The sequence below is a fragment of the Neophocaena asiaeorientalis genome, unplaced genomic scaffold, assembly GCF_003031525.2.
Source record: "Neophocaena asiaeorientalis asiaeorientalis breed wild unplaced genomic scaffold, Neophocaena_asiaeorientalis_V1.1 scaffold82, whole genome shotgun sequence".
In the NCBI taxonomy this organism is placed as follows: domain Eukaryota; kingdom Metazoa; phylum Chordata; class Mammalia; order Artiodactyla; family Phocoenidae; genus Neophocaena; species Neophocaena asiaeorientalis.
Window position 1 is genome coordinate 2645169 of NW_020173068.1, and position 17691 is coordinate 2662859.

Sequence of the window (17691 nt, forward strand, 5' to 3'; positions counted from 1 at the left end):
ATTTCTGCCCTGCAAACCGGTTCATCTGTACCATTTTCCTAGGTCCCACATATATGCATTAATATACGACATTTGTTTTTCTCTTTCTGACTTACTTCACTCTGTATGACAGTCTCTAGATCAATCCACGTCTCAACAAATGACCCAATTTTGTTCCTTTTTATGGCTGAGCCACAAAATATATGGTACATATATCCATTGTATATATGTACCACATCTTCTTTATCCATTTGTCTGTCAAAGAGCATTTAAGTTGCGTCCATGACCTGGCTATTGTAAATAATGCTGCAGTGAACATTGGGGTGCATGTGTCTTTTTGATTATGGTTTTCTCTGGGTATATGCCCAGTAGTGGGATTGCTGGATCGTATGGTAATTCTATTTTTAATTTTTTAAGGAATCTCCATAGTGGCTGTATCAATTTACATTCCCACCAACAGTGCAAGAGGGTTCCCTTTCCTCCACACCCTCTCCAGCATTTGTTGTTTGTAGATTTTCTGATGAAGCCCATTCTAACTGGTGTGAGGTGATACCTCATTGTAGTTCTGATTTGCATTTCTCTAATAATTAGTGATGTTGAGCAGCTTTTCATGTGCTTCTTGGCCATCTGTATGTCTTCTTTAGAGAAATGTCTATTTAGCTTTTCTGCCTATTTTTGGATTGGGTTGTTTGTTTTTCTAATATTGAGCTGCATGCGCTGTTTATATATTTTGGAGATTAATCCTTTGTCCATTGATCTGTTGGCAAATGTTTTCTCCCATTATGAGGGTTGTCTTTTCATCTTGTTTATGGTTTCCTTTGCGGTGCAAAAGCTTTTACGTTTCATTAGACCCCATTTGTTTCTTTTTGTTTTTATTTCCATTACTCTAAGAGGTGGATCAAAAAAGATCTTGCTGTGACTTATGTCAGAGTGCTCTTCCTATGTTTTCCACCAATAGTTTTATGGTGTCCAGTCTTACATTTAGGTCTCTAATCCATTTTGAGTTTATTTTTGTGTATGGTGTTAGGGAATGTTCTAATTTCATTCTTTTACATGTAGCTGTCCAGTTTTCCCAGAACCACTTATTGAAGAGACTGTCTTTTCTCCATTGTATATCCTTTCCTCCTTTGTCATAGATTAGTTGACCATAGGTGTATGGGTTTACCTCTGGGCTTTCTATCTTGTTCCATTGATCTATGTTTCTGTTTTTGTGCCAGTACAATATTGTCTTGATTACTGTAGCTTTGTAGTATAGTCTGAAGTCAGGGAATCTGATTCCTCCAGCTCCATTTTTTACCTCAAGACTGCTTTGGCTACTTGGGGTCTTTTGTGTCTCCATACAAAATTTAAGATTTTTTGTTCTAGTTCCATAAAAAATGCCATGGGATAGAGTTTCCATTGAATATGTAGATTGCTTTGGGTACTATAGTCATTTTCACAATATTGATTCTTCCCATCCAAGAACATGGTATATGTTGGTATCATTTGTTGGTATCATCCTTAATTTCTTTCATCAGTGTCTTATAGTTTTCTGCATACAGGTCTTTTGTCTCCTTAGGTAGGTTTATTCCTAGGTATTTTATTCTTTTTGTTGCAGTGGTAAATGGGAGTGTTTCCTTAATTTCTCTTTCAGATTTTTCATCATTAGTGCATAGGAATGCAAGAGATTTCTGTGCATGAATTTTGTATCCTGCAACTTTACCAAGTTCATTTTTTAGCTCCACTCGTTTTCTGGTAGCATCTTTAGGATTCTCTACATATAGTATCATGTCATCTGTAAAGAGTGACAGTTTTACTTCTTCTTTTCCAATTTATATTCCTTTTGTTTCTTTTTCTTCTCTGATTGCTGTGGCTAGGACTTCCAAAACTATGTTGAATAATAGTGGTGAAAGTGGACATCCTTGTCTTGTTCCTGAACTTATAGGAAATGCTGTCAGTTTTTCACCATTGAGAATGATGTTTGCTGTGGGTTTCTCATATATGGCCTTTTTTAAGTTGGGGTAGCTTCCCTGTATGCCCACTTTCTGGAGAGTTTTTTATATAAATCAGTGTTGAATTTTGTCAAAAACTTTCTCTGCATCTCTTGAGATGATCATATGGTTTTTATTCTTAAGTTTGTTAATATATTGTATCACATTGATTGATTTGCATATATTGAAGAATCCTTGCTTCCTGGGGATAAATCCCACTTGATCATGGTGTATGATATCTAAGAATTTGTCCACTTCTACCGGGTTGTCCATTTTATTGGCATAGAGTTGCTTGTAGTAGTCTCTTAGGATGCTTTTTATTTCTGCGGTGTCTGTTGTAACTTCTCCTTTTTCATTTCTAATTTTATTGATTTGAGCCTTCTCCCTCTTTTTCTTGATGAATCTGGCTAATGGTTTATCAATTTTGTTTATCTTCTCCAAGTACCAGCTTTTAGTTTTATTGATCTTTGCTATCGTTTTCTTTGTTTCTATTTCATTTATTTTCTGCTCTGATATTTATGATTTCTTTCCTTTTGCTAACTTTGGGCTTTATTTGTTCTTCTTTCTCTAGTTCCCTTAGGTGTAAGGTTAGATTGTTTATTTAAGATTTTTCTTGTTTCTTGAGGTAGGCTTGTATAACTATAAACTTCGCTCTTAGAACTGCTTTTGCTGCATCCCACAGGTTTTGGATCACCGTGTTTTCATTGTCATTTGTCTCTAGATATTTTTTGATTTCCTCTTTGATTTCTTCAGTGATCTCTTGGTTATTTAGTGAGGTATTGTTTCGCCTCCATGTTTTTGTGTTTTTTACATATTTTCCCCTGTAAATTCATTTTTAATCTCATAGCACTGTGGTGAGAATAGAAGCTTGATATGATTTCAATTTTCTTAAATTTACTGAGGCTTGATTTGTGACCCAAGATGTGATCTCTCCTGGAGAATGTCACATGCACACTTGAGAAGAAAGTATAATCTGCTGTTTTTGGATGGAATGTCCTATAAATATCAATTATATCTATCTGGTCTTTAAATTGTGTCATTTAAAGCTTCTGTTTCCTTATTTATTTTCATTTAGGATGATTGGTCCATTGGTGTAAGTGAGATGTTAAAGTCCCCCCATTTTAATTGTGTTACTGTCGCTCTCCTCTTTTAACTGTTAGCAGTTGCCTTATGTACAGAGGTGCTCCTATGTTGGGTGCATATATATTTATAATTGTTATATCTTCTTCTTGGATTGTTCCTTTGATCATTATGTAGTGTCCTTCTTCATCTCTTGTAACATTCTTTATTTAAAAGTCTATTTTATCTAATATCAGTATTGCTACTCCAGCTTCCCCTTGATTTCCATTTGCATGGAATATCTTTTGCCATCCCCTTACTTTCAGTCTCTATGTGTCCCTAGGTCTGAAGTTGGTCTCTTGTAGAGAGCATATATATGTGTTTTGTTTTGTATCCATTCAGCAAGCATGTGTCTTTTGGTTGGAGCATTTAATTCATTCACTTTTAAGGTAATTATAGATACGTATGTTCATATGACGATTTTCTTAATTGTTTTGGGTTTGTTTTTGTAGGTCCTTTTCTTCTCTTGTGTTTCCCCCTTAGAGAAGTTCCTTTAGCATTTATTGTAAAGCTGGTTTCGTGGTGCTGAATTCTCTTAGCTTTTGCTTGTCTGTAAAGCTTTTGATTTCTCCATTGAATCTGAGTGAGATCCTTGCTGGGTAGAGTAATCTTGGTTGTAGTTTCTTCCCTTTCATCACTTTAAGTATATCATGCCACTCCCTTCTGGCTTGTAGAGTTTCTGCTGAGAAATCAGCTGTTAACCTTATGGGAGTTTCCTTGTATATTATTTGTCGTTTTTCCCTTGCTGTTTTCAATAAATTTTCTTTGTCTTTAATTTTTACCAGTTTGATTACTATGTGTCTCAGCATGTTTCTCCTTGGGTTTATCCTGTATGTGACTCTCTGTGCTTCTTGGACTTGAGTGGTTATTTCCTTTCCCATATTAGGGAAGTTTTCATCTATAATCTCTTCAAATATTTTCTCTGGTCCTTTCTCTCTCTCTTCTCCTTCTGGGACTCCTATAATGTGAATGTTATTGCATTTAATGTTGTCCCAGAAGTCTCTTAGGCTGTCTTCATTTCTCTTCATTCTTTTTTCTTTATTCTGTTCCACAGCAGTGAATTCCACCATTTCTGTCTTCCAGGTCACTTATCCGTTCTTCTGCCTCAGTTATTCTGCTATTGATTCCTTCTAGTGTAGTTTTCATTGCAGGTATTGTATTGTTCATCTCTGTTTGTTTGTTCTTCAGTTCTTCTAGGTCTTTGTTAAACATTTCTTGCATCTTCTCGATTTTTGCCTCCATTCTTTTGCCGAGGTCCTGGATCATCTTCACTATCATTATTCTGAATTCTTTTTCTGGAAGGTTGCCTATCTCCACTTCATTTAGTTGTTTTTCTTGTTCCTTCTTCTGCTACATAGCCCTCTGCCTTTTCATCTTGTCTATCTTTCTGTGAATGTGGTTTTCGTTCCACAGGCTGCAGGATTGTAATTCTTCTTGCTTCTGCTGTCTGCCTTCTGGTGGATAAGGCTATCTCAGAGCCTACTATTTGTTTCAGTTATTTTCTCTATTGTTTATCTGTTTTCATTTTCACTGATTTTCCTTCTTTCTTTATTATTTCCTCCCTTCTGCTTGCTTTGGGTTTATTTTGCTCCTTCATTTCTCATTTCTTGAGGCAGGAATTTAGATTATTGATTTAGACTTTTTCTTTTTCCTAGTGCCACACTGTGTCTCCTCTTGTGCTTGGTTCCTGACTGCTGTGTTCTTCCTCCAGTCCTCAGGTCCCTAGACAGTCTGCCTCCTCTTCCACCTCAGAGTCCTTCTATGCTTGTCCCGTGTGTTATTTCTAGGGTTCAAGTTGTACTGAACGAGGAGAGTAGGAGAGAAGAGTCCATGCCATCTTGTCTGGCATGGCCTGTAAATGCTTTTTCATCTTCCATCTTCTGCTCAGGCTCAACCAGCGCTAGTACTTCAGGGTGCTGCTGGGTGCCTGACCCATGATGCTTGTTAGTGTAGTAAAGCTGGAAATGTCTTTTGAAGCACCTAGGTTGGCAGGCTGAAGAGAAGTGTAAGATGCTGATGTGATCCTTCTCCCCGGATCCAAAGCCTACCCCAGGCATCTGAGGGCTCCAGCCACTGCAGGCCTGCATCCAGTGGGTCTGGTGTGAGGATGCATATCTTATTGTTTGTATTTATGGTATTGGGGTTTTTTACAACATTTCTAGCCTAATGGGCCTCTCTTCCCTAGTACAGCATAAATCAAGATGTTAACGGAGTTTTTCGTCGGTTGGTTGGTTTTGATAAGGGAGAAATGTTCTGAGTCCTCTAATTCTTTGGTTCTCTTTTGTCTTTCAGGAACCTAAATCCCTCCCCGCTGCTTTTTTCTTTTTCCCTTTACCTCTCAATTGCCATCAGCGCGTCTTCCTGCTTTTCAATTATTCTACCCAGAAGTTATGCACTTTAACTCATGCATATCCATTTATTCACATCTATTCTATTAGGTTCCTATAGTCAGTGTAAGTAATTACCACATTTAGTGATTTAATACAAGACAAATGCATTATCATACAGTTGTAGAGGTCAGAAGTCTAAAATGGGTGGCTGGGCTCTAGAGAAGAATCCATTTCCTTGCCTTTTCCAACTCCCAGAGGTGTCCACACTCCTTGGCAAAGGGCCTCACATCAGTCTGACCTCTGCTTCTGATATCACATCTCCTCCAACTGTTCTGCCTCAATCTTTTACTTATAAGAATCTTTGTGATTACATGGCCTCCACTAGGAAAATGTGCCCATCTCAAGATCCTTAACAAATCACTACTGCTAATCCCTTTTGACATGTAAGGTAACATATGCACAGATTCTGGGGATTCTGTTCCAACCCTTTTAAATCACACATACTTTTAAACCCCTTTCTATGATCTGTGCTCCTTAGGACACTTTTCCAATATTTTCAAAGTTTAGACAAATTTATATTGGTGGTGGTATTTCCAAATAACTCTAGCTGCCTTGTCTATTTCTCCATAATTTTCCTGGTGGCTGGTTGAAGATGGGATGGCAGCCTAGTGAAAGACTATTAGGATTTGCTGAATTTTCTCTTGTCTCACAGTTATTTTCACTTCTGACATTTTCTCTTCAAGTAATAACACCCTTGCAGCCTGAGAAAAGAGAGTAGGAGAATGAGGGACTCCTGTATGCTGATTTCTGCCTCAAGCTTGAGCCCAGGATGCAGGTCAAAGCCTCAGAGTGTTGATGGGCCCAGGTGGCCTCAGATGGAGTAAGTCGAGGCCCCTGGGAATGGCTCCTGTGTGATCCCTCTAATCGCTCCTCTTGTCCCTCGATGATTTCCAGGCCCAGAACTGTCTTCTCCTCTCCTGGTAGTTCTCCTCCTAGGCCCGAAGGTGCTGCTGGTGGTCGGTGTCTCTGTCATCTTTGTCCACAGGAAGCATTGGGCCTGACTGTAAGTTGGGGTAGGAGGGAGGGCAGGACAAGGTCTGTCCTAGATGACATAAGGTCAGTAGGGGAGCCAGCCCACAGGTCACACAGGGTCAGGGCCCACGTGGGGATAAGAGAAGGGGACACACTTCCCTCAATACCCTCCAGAGTATCCTGTTTCCCTCTAAGAGGTGCCCAACTCCCAGGAGGTGTGCGGGGTCCTGGAGGAGGTGGGCTGGATCAGGGGTTTTCAAAGGGTGTCTCTTAGCAGTTCTGTAGAGGAAGTGGGCAGAGGGTGCTGAATGAGGAGGAGCTGAGTGGGTGGCTCCCTTGGAGACCATTTCTAGACACTTGAGTCCTGGGGCTCCTTGGGGCAAAAAGAATCCACATTTTCAGGTAATGTTGAGAACTCTGGATTGGCTATTCTGAGAGCGGCTTCTGCTCTGACCCTCCATGTGACAGAATAGAAGGGCTGGGGATGGGGCATCAGACCTGGGGAGGATGCTGAGGGGTCAGAGTGCTATCCCAGGGGCTGCTCATCCTTTCAAGACAGGCATCCCGGGAGGAGAGCACCTGGGCACATAGGAGGTATGCAAGGAACGTTTCCTGAGTGATGAGCAGATAATTAAATATGGACATGTTTCTCACAGCTCCTTCCTTCCTCCCTGCTGGTGTCACCCTCAGTGTCTGCTGCCTCCTTCCCTTCCTGAGGGGCCCAGCCCAGGAGAAGGACTCAACTGGGAGCTTCCATGACTCTGCTCCAAATGCCTCCCCTCCATGGAGACTTGCCTGCCCACATGTTCCTGAAGCCACCAGAGCTGGGTCTTCATACATGGTCCTGAGCAAGGATCATGGGAAGTAGCTCTGGGGGCTGACTCAGGACATTTCCCTGGAACGTGAGAAATAAGTCAGATCAACACAGATCAGGTTATCTCTCATCTATCACCTTGGACTCGGCCATGAACTACACAATAATGCCCTGTGCTGAGGAGTTATTCTGTCCTCTGGATTCCTGCCTTCACCTGACTCCCCACCCTTTGAGGTGCCTCTTTAGTACAAATGACTCCCCATCTTACTTTTAAGAAAAGTTATTCTCCTTCCTCGTTGTCTAAATATCCAACTTCTCAAACCCAGAAAATAGTGTTCCCTCCTCTCTCCATGATGGGAAGAGTAGTTTTTCTATAATCTTGCATCCTTCCCAACCCTATTGCTCATGGTAGGTATACTGTGTCCAGAAGCCTGGAGTCATCCTTGATTTAGCTTTCTTTTATATCACATATTCAATTCTGCCTTCAAAATGTTTATGTCCAGTGGTCAGATGGAACTCTTTAACAATTGACTATCCAAAAGGAAAAAAGAATAAAGAAAAGTTCTTGGTATAAATACTCCCAATGTGGTCAATTTCAAGTTAGCAACAGTTTAACAACTAGTTTGCAAAATTCCTGAAAATGTAAATATCAGCTCTCATGAGCCAGTACCAATCCCCTCCAGCACACTTCTTAATTGCATCCATAATCTGCACATTCTCACCCCCACCACTGCTCCCTAGTCCCAGCCACCATCATCTCTTCCTGCACCATTGCTATAGTCTCTGACTGGCTTTCCTGTTTCAGCCTCAGTGATTGCTTGGGAATGTAAGTCAAATCCTATCATTCCTCTGCTTCCTCCTCCAACATATCTGCCTGGCTTGCTCTCTTCCTTCACTCCAGCCTCTGCTCAAATATCACTTTATCAAAGGCATCTTCCATATACCATCCTGTATAAAGTATCAGTTCCTCTCTCAGCCTCACATTCCATGACCTCTTAACCTGATTAACCTGTTTCCTGAACACTTATTACCATCTGACATACAAAGCATAGGCAGTTCTCACTTTGCATAGTAGAGAAGGATCATAAAAATTACCGTGTAAACTGAATCATGGAAAGTGATCTCAGTAATCAATGGGATAAATAAAGATTGTTCTGTGATCATTAAAATTTGATTTCAAAATATTAGGAACTCTCTTACTGTCAGCTACTAATAATATGTAGTTTGACAAATTAGAAACACTGAGAATTAAAGCAATTTATTTCTTTATAAAAACTTATCCAAAGTGTTTGAACAGTGCTTGCCTTCTTCTTCTTGCATAATTTATAATATAAGAGCATCTTTTTTACAACTTGCTGAATTATGCTCCTTGCGAAGTTTGGATCCGTTTCCGACATTTTATGCCTTGTACTCTCAATGTTGTGAAATCTTTACAAATTTTCTTTAATTCAAAGTATTTGCTGTTGTCACTTCCTCTGGGACATTTTCACTCTTTTCCTCACCACAACTTTCCTCATTTATGTGGTAAGTTTGCCTTTACTAAGTTCTTCTGATTGCATATCTAGAATCTTTCTAACACTATTAAGGTACCTTGGTCAGCTATTTCTTCTGTAATTCATTTATATTGTTTGAATATAACTTCTCGCATCATCATATTTTGTCTCTCCATGGCACTTTCATCTTTGTTGCCAGTTCCCTTTTATAATTATTCACTTTTGTAAATGTCATGTGGGTTTATCACTGGGAGACAGGAGAAAATACAATTACGTATTTTGCTGTCTGTGCCTACACTGTGTAAGAGAGTCACAGTGACCAATCACTACAGACTTTCAAAGAATTGTATGATTGGTTACTGATCACGATGAGCATCTGTTAGTACATAAAGATTCTGTTAGTACATAATGATTTGTGGAATGAAGTATACTTAGCAGCAAAGTTGTACGTTATGTATCGTTCACAGTAAAGTTCCTGTGGTGACTGAAATCTGAACCCTGTGTTGGGGGATTGATGTTATTTAACTAAACTGAAATTCATGCACCAGGCAAAATGAACACTGATGTATGTGTTATCTCTTCCTCAAACAGGACATCAGTTCTATGAGAAGGGACTCTGAATCCTCAGGTGCCAGAACAGTGACTACCACATACTAGGCCATTGTTTAATTTAATAAATGAATGAATTAGTTTTTACCAGATGTTGGATTTCAAAATAAAAATTATCTAATTCCATCATCTGGCTCTTGTGTTCTAATGTTTTTTCATTAAAGGCTAATCTCTCTTCTTTGTGTTCAGAAATCCTATCAAAAATTCAATATTCTTCAGAACCCAAGGAAGTGAAAAACCAAAAGAAAATAAAACCAAAAAGCAAAAACTGACATTGATTAGAGTTTGTCAAGGGGGCTCAGAAACAAACTGAAAGAGGTCCCAATGGACAAAGCTGGAACAATTTGGGCAAGAAATATTGGAGATATATATATATATGTATATATATATATACACACACACACACACACACACAAAGACACATATATATATACATATTCTGAATGTTTTTGTCCCCTCAAAATTCACATTTTAGAATATTAATGCCCAATGTGACCATGTTAGAAGTTGGGGCATTTGGAACATGACTAGTACATAAGGGCTCCTCTGTCATGAATGGGATTAGTACCCTTCTAAAAGAGACCCCCAAGATCATCCTAGTTCCTTCTTCCATGTGAAGATACAATGAGAAATCTGCAATCCAAAAGCGGGCCCTCACCCAATCAAACTGCCAAGCTGATAGTGGAATTTGAGCTTCCAGAGCTGTGAGCAATACATTTCTGGTGTAAGCCATCCAGTCTGTGATATTTTGTTATAGCACCCAAATAGACTAAGACAGATTATAAACCAAAATATAATAAATATCTATGAGTCCATATAGATGTAAATAAATAATTTAATAAATTAATAAATGGAGAATTAAATAAAATCTTCTTTGCAGGAAAGTCTTAAATTATGAAGACACTTCACTCTAAATAAGGGGAAACCCAATTCACTACCCCTGAAGTATGGGCTGCACATGGTGACTCCCTTCCAAAGCGGATGAATGGAGGGAGGAAAAAGGGGTACTTTACAGTGGGGAAACCTGACTAATACGAGTTAGCCAGGTCCTCAAGAGCTCACCAACAATAAATCAATATCAATAGGCATAAATCATGTAGATTTGATGAAAATGGCACGTTTCCTCTGGGACCTTCCCCAAAACCCATAACCCTAGATTAATTATGAGAAAAGCATCAGACAAAATGTAACAGAGGGGCATCCTACAATAAATCTGAGCAGTATTCATCAAATCTGTAGAAATCATCAAAAACAAGGACAGTCAGAGAAGGTGTCACAGCTGAGAGGAAGCCTAAGGAGACACGACAAGTAAATGTGTGTAGTGTCCTGCATGGGACCTTGCCACAGACAAGGACTTTATGTAAAACTTAAGGAAGTCTGTTATGGACCGAATGTTTGTATCCCCCCCGAAATTCATATGTTCAAGTCTAACCCCTGAAGTGATGGTATTTGGAGGTGGGTCTTTGGGAATGAATTAAGTCATGGTGTGGAGCCCTTTCCCAGAATGTCGCATAGTTGGAATCATGCAGCATGTAGATTTTTCCTTTCAGTTATTAATAAGCATTTAAGATTCCTCCACAGCTTTTCAGGGCTTGAGAGCGCATATAATTTTAGTTCTGAATAATATTTGATTATCTGGATTTACCAATTTCTTTACCAGTTCACCTACTAGAGGTCATCTTGGTTGTTTTCAAGTTTTTGCAAGTATGAATAAAGCTTCTATGAACTTCAGGGAGAATCTTTTCCAGGCCTCTCTCCCAGCCCCTGCTAACCTCAGATATTCCTTGGATTGTAGATGACATTTCCCTGTGTCTCCACCTCATCTTCTTTCTGTGAATGACAGCTAAGTTAAGCTGTGCCTGAACTCCTGATTCACACAAACTATGAAATAATAGACTTGGTTTTTTTTTTAAGCCACTATGTTTTTGGTAATAAGTTATTCAGCAATAGAAATCAAATGCATTATAGAGAAAGTCCTATAGAGAAAGTCCTATAGAGAAAGCTCCCATCAAGAGAAAGTCCTATAGAGAAAGCTCCCATCAAGAGAAAGTCCTCCATAGTTTTGTAGAATTCATCTTGCATACACACTGTGTATCTTCCATGAACTCAATGATAATGCTGCTTGTGTGATCCCCAAGAACACATACCAAGAGCAATTAAATACTGAGGAATAAGATTTTGTTGGATAGGGCTGAGCATTAACATGAAACATTGTGATAGTTAAGATTTTTTCACACTCTAAGAACCAATTTTCACCCATTAGGAAAAATATCAATTTCATGGACAATGCAAGTCTCAACGTTTATTTTGGATGAGCGGGCTTTTGCATCATGGAAGAGCTTGCAGAAAATGGGAGATGGCTCTTTCTCCAGGTCACTCTCTGAACACAGTATGTTGGTTATGAACACCTTGTCTTTAGCTTGAGGCCTCGTCTCTGATCCCAGAACATAAAGAAAAATCTGACACAAATTCTATTTGACATTTCTCATTTAATAGAAATGCATTTGTCCTCATGGTAAATATGTTTATTTAAGTGCCTGTTATTCTGCAGGCCATCCTCATATCCTGATGCCCAAGGAAGGTGCCATCCTCCTTTCTGTGCATTAGTTTCCTTCTCACCCATAAGGCAACCATATTTATAATTTTTATACTTTGGTGCCAGTACACATGGCTGAAAAGATGTGTAATGAGATCGCATCTTGATCTATACCAGAACCTCAGAACATCTTGGGCCAAGGCAAGGAACATGAACAATGATTTGACATTTCTTACAGGAACTTCAGGTGAAGAGTTCCAGTAAAACAACCTGAGAGTTCAGTGTCAGTCAAAGCTGGAGGTACTGTAAACCGGGGCTGCAAAATGTCTTCTTTGTCCCCATGAGCGCCTGTCTAGTGGTTCAATGGGACTGGGCCAGACGATAAGTAATCTGTGGTTTCAGTGGAAGACAATTCCCCAAAGAATTCTAAATGGAAAGCATAATGACCAAGCAAACAGATTGATTCCATCTGCATCAGTGATGTGTCACATGGGATGGTGGCACCTATACTGTGTGAAGTTAATGAAAGGACATCCTGACATGTCCATATATCTGGTCCAGGCACCTATGTGTCCATGAACGGTGAAAATAATCTGATAAACTCTATCCCCTTGTCTGCTAAAAGTAGACTTTTAAAAACTCTGCAATATGCACTACATCATTATCACATACTGGATCCTGGGCCCCTTCATTCACAAACAGCCCTGTAAGCTGGCATCCTGCTGTTGACCCTTCTGGTAATTCATTCTGGGGCCCTATGTCTAATATTCAATCAGGCCAGTTTGAGAGGCTAGGGCCTTTCTGTGATGGCCAACACCACCAGAAACTGAACGTAAGACATGGACACTCTGAAGTAAAGAAAATTTGGGGTAGGAAAAAGGCAACTAAGTGTGTGCTTTGCATGGTCCAAAAAGTTGGAAAACTGGGGCCTGGAAGGCTGACTAGTCATTCTGAAATTTCATGACAAACCTGGGCTCAGAAATATGCATTCTGTCTATTATGACCTATTTTCTGACCCTGAATATTAGAAACAGATACTTGTAGCTATAGCTTAGCTTCTGGATTCAGGATGAAATCTCAACCTGGGTGAAGTTTGCCCCCAAATGCCCAATATAGACTGAGCCAAAACAAAGGAATCCTCAGGCACGCAGAATCTCTTCTAGCTACACAATTCCACTCACCTATTTCCACCTGGAATGTGATTGGAACATGGTGGCAAGTACCTGAGGGGTCACCACAATTCAGTCAGGGACCTTGTCCCACCCACAGGAAGTCAATGAGTGGGTGTGTCCTCCTACTGTGGCCAGGAGTAGCTCTGGGAAATCATGAGACTAGAAGGAGGGGTTGTGAGTGTCACCCGCTTCCAGGTCTTTTCTTCCAGAAAAGCCCTCCAGGAGGGGTTAATTAACTCTCCTGCCACTTGCCATTTACCTGGTCTGCTCTGAGAATTGTACTCCAAGCTCTGCTGTTCTTTTATTCTCTGGGGACAATCAGTGTTTCCTTCCCATTGCCACCAACTGAATGAATATTGTGAAATACTCTGAGGTGAGTGTGTTCCTCTGTTCAGAATACAAAGCCAGCAGAAGGAAGAAAATGAAAAGATTAGAGTAGATTGGAGCAGAAATAAACAAAACCAATGAAAGTCAAAAGAAGGTATTAAGAGAGGAAAGGAGGGGAGAAGATGCAAGACATACAGATAATAATTCACAAAATAGCAATAGCAAGTCCTTCCCCATTGTAATTATTTTAAATGTAAATGGATTCAACTCCTCAATAAATAGACATAGATTGACTACATGGGGAAAAAACAACAAGGATCCAAGTACATGCTATCTATAAGAGATTCACTTTAGATCTATGAGCATACAAAGGCTGAAAGTGAAAGAAAGGAAAAACATGTCCGTGCAAATTGTAACCAAAAGATAACAGGGATAGCTATACTAATAGTAGATAAAATAGAATTTAAGTAAAAACCTGATACAATAGACAAAGGGGACATTATATAGTGATAAAAGAAAATATAACTAATATTTGTACATCAAATGTCAGAACTCTAAATATAAGAAGCAAATATTTCCAGAATGGAAGGGAAAATTAGAGAGAAATAAAACAAGAGAAAGAGATTTTAATACCCCACTTTCCATAATAAATGAACAACCAGAATGAATATTAATAAGGACAGAGAGGACTTTAATAACACTACAGATCAATTGGACCTCACCGACATGTACAGAACATTCCACTGAACAAGAGCCTAATATACATCCCTCTCAAGTGCACATGGAACATCCTCCAGGATAGAACACATGGTAGGCAGCAAGACAAGTCTTAAGATGTTTGGAAAGATTGTAATTATAGAAGGCACCTTTTCTGATTACAATTGAATGAAATTACAAATCAATAGCTGAAGAACAGAAAAATCAAAAATATGTGGAAATTAAACAACACACTCTCAAATAACCAATATGTGAAAGAAGAAATCACAGGGGAAGTTAAATAGTACCTTGAGATAAGTAGAAACAAAAACACAACATACCAAAGATTATGGATACAGAAAGCAGTGCTCTAATACTCCTACACCTATTTAATTAATTTAACATTTAGCTCTATTTGCCTTACATTGAGCATCAAAGAAAAAATATTTCTTTAATTTTTTTTAAAAGGTAACGTTTTTGAGCGTGAGAGATCTTGTGGCTGGTTCCTTGGAAAAGAAGACATAGAGGGCAGGCAGGCTGGGGTAATTTCAATGGATGTTTCTTTCTGTTTCTGTCTTTAGTTATTCCCACCCTGAAGATCACCACCAAGCCCTCTGGGATGCAAATCCATATGCATCAGAGAGTGAATCTCACGTGCCATGTGAGCCACTTTTCTTTGTTTTTTTCCAGTGTTTTCAATAGTCTTTATTAGTGTTATGGTCTGTATTTTATTTTATTTTTAAAATTTTATTGGAATATAGTTGATTTACAATGTTGTGTTAGTTTCAGGTGTACAGCAAAGTGATTCAGTTATACATATACATATATTCATTCTTTTTCAGATTCTTTTCTCATATAGGTTATCACAGAATATTGAGTAGAGTTCCCTGTGTTATATAATAAGCCCCTGTTGATTATCTATCTTACATATAGTAGTGCGTGTATGTTAATCCCAAACTCCTGATTTATCTCTCCCCCCTCCCACGTTTCCCCCTTAGTAGCCATAAGTTTGTTTCTGATATCTGTAAGTCTGTTTCTGTTCTGTAAATAAGTTCATTTGTATTGTTTTTTTTTTTTTTTTTTTTTTTTTTTTTTTTTTCTTTTGCTGTACGCGGGCCTCTCACTGCTGTGGCCTGTCCCGCTGCGGAGCACAGGCTCCGGACGCGCAAGCTCAGCGGCCATGGCTCACGGGCCCAGCCGCTCCGCGGCATGTGGTATCTTATGTAAAAAAGTTTTTTTTTTTTTTTTTTTTTTTTTTTTTTTTTTTTTTTGCTGTACGCGGGCCTCTCACTGCTGTGGCCTGTCCCGCTGCGGAGCACAGGCTCCGGACGCGCAAGCTCAGCGGCCATGGCTCACGGGCCCAGCCGCTCCGCGGCATGTGGTATCTTCCCGGACTGGGGCACGAACCCGCGTCCCCTGCATCGGCAGGCGGACTCTCAACCACTGCGCCACCAGGGAAGCCCATTTGTATTGTTTTTAAAATTATATCCCGCATATGGGTGATATCCTATGATATTTGTCCTCCTCTGTCTGACTTACTTCACTTAGTATGTTAACCTCTAGGTCCATCCATGATGCTGCAAATGGCATTATTTCGTTCTTTTTTATGGCTGACTAGTAGTCCATTGTATATATGCACCACATCTTCTTTATCCATTCATCCAATAATGGACACTTAGGTTGTTTCCATCTCTGGGCTATTGTAAATAGAGCTGCAATGAACATTTTGGTACAGGACTCTTTTTGAATTATGGTTTTCTCTGGGTATATGCCCACTATGTTGAGGAAAGTTCCCTCTATGCCTACTTTCTGCAGGGTTTTTATCTTAAATGGGTGTTGAATTATGTCAAAAGCGTTCTCTGCATCGATTGAGATGATCATATGGTCTTTCTCCTTCAGTTTGCTAATATGGTGTATCACGTTGATTGATTTGCGTATATTGAAGAATCCTTGCATACCTGGGATAAACCCCACTTGATCATAGTGTATTATCCTTTTAATGTGTTGTTGGATTCTGTGTGCTAGTATTTTGTTGAGGATTTTTGGATCTATGTTCATCAGTGATATTGGTTTGTAGTTTTCTTTCTTTGTGACCTCTTTTTCTGGTTTTGGTATCAGAGTGATGTTGGCCTCGTAGAATGAGCTTGGGAGTGGTCCTCCCTCTGCTATATTTTGGAAGAGTTTGAGAAGGATAGGGGTTAGCTCTTCTCTAAATGTTTGATAGAAATCACCTGTGAAACCATCTGGTCCTGGACTTTTGTTTGTTGGAAGATATTTAATCGCAGTTTCAATTTCAGTGCTTGTGGTTGGTCTGTTCCTATTTTCTATTTCTTCCTGGTTCAGTCTCAGAAGGTTGTGGATTTCTAAGAATTTGTCCAGTTCTTCCAGGTTGTCTATTTTATTGGCATAGAGGTGCTTGTAGTAATCTCTCATGATCCTTTGTAGTTCTGCAGTGTCAGTTGTTACTTCTTCTTTTTCATTTCTAATACTACTGATTTGAGTCTTCTCCCTTTTTTTCTTGGTAAGCCTGGCTAATGGTTTATGAATTTTGTTTATCTTCTCAAAGAACCAGCTTTTAGTTTTATTGATCTTTGCTATCATTTCCTTCATTTCTTTTTCATTTATTTCTGATCTGATCTTTATGATTTCTTTCCTTCTGCTAACTTTGGGGTTTTTTTTTTTTCTTTCTTCTTTCTCTAATTGCTTTATGTGTAAGGTTAGGTTGTTTATTTGAGATATTTCTTGTTTCTTGAGGTTAGATTGTATTGCTATAAACTTCCCTCTTAGAACTGCTTTTGCTGCATCCCATAGGTTTGGGTCATCGTGTTTTCATTGTCATTTGTTTCTAGGTATTTTTTGATTTCCTCTTTGATTTCTTCAATGATCTCTTGGTTATTTAGTAATGTACTGTTTAGTGTCCACGTGTTTGTATTTTTTACAGATTTTTTTCCTGTAATTGATATCTAGTCTCATAACGTTGTGGTCGGAAAAGATACGATTTCAATTTTTTTGAATTTACTGAGGCTTGATTTGTGACTCAAGATATGGTGTATCCTGGAGAATGTTCCATGAGCACCTAAGAAGAAAGTGTATTCTGTTGTTTTTGGATGGAATGCCCTATAAATATCAATTAAGTCAATCTTGTTTAATGTATCACTTAAAGCTTGTGTTTCCTTATTTATTTTCATTTTGGATGATCTGTCCATTGGTGAAAGTGGGGTGTTAAAGTCCCCTACTATTTTGTGTTACTGTCACTTTCCCGTTTTATGGCTGTTAACATTTGCCTTATGTATTGAGGTGCTCCTATGTTGGGTGCATAAATATTTACAATGTTTTATCTTATTCTTAGATTGATTCCTTGATCATTATGTGGTTTCCTTTGTTTTATCTTGTAATATTCTTTATTTTAAAGTCTATTTTCCCTGATATGAGTATTGCTACTCCAGCTTTATTTGCATGCAATATCTTTTTCCATCCCCTCACTTTCAGTCTGTGTGTGTCCCTAGGTCTGAAGTGGGTCTCTTGCAGACAGCATATATACACGTCTTGTTTTTATGTCCATTCAGCCAGTCTATGTCTTTTGGTTGGAGCATTTAATCCATTAACACTTAAGG

General features: G+C 39.0%; 1 protein-coding gene across 1 annotated transcript in view; it reads left to right on the plus strand.

The window, feature by feature from the left end:
* The window catches only part of LOC112398470 (signal-regulatory protein beta-1), a 35724-nt gene extending 26252 nt beyond the window's left edge, over positions 1 to 9472 (plus strand). The window contains exons 5-6 of the mRNA XM_024743046.1: positions 6353 to 6461; positions 7087 to 9472. Of these exons, the coding sequence (XP_024598814.1) occupies positions 6353 to 6459 (107 nt within the window). The 3' untranslated portion in view covers positions 6460 to 6461; positions 7087 to 9472. The remainder of the gene's footprint in view (positions 1 to 6352; positions 6462 to 7086) is intronic.
* Positions 9473 to 17691: the final 8219 nt, after the last annotated feature.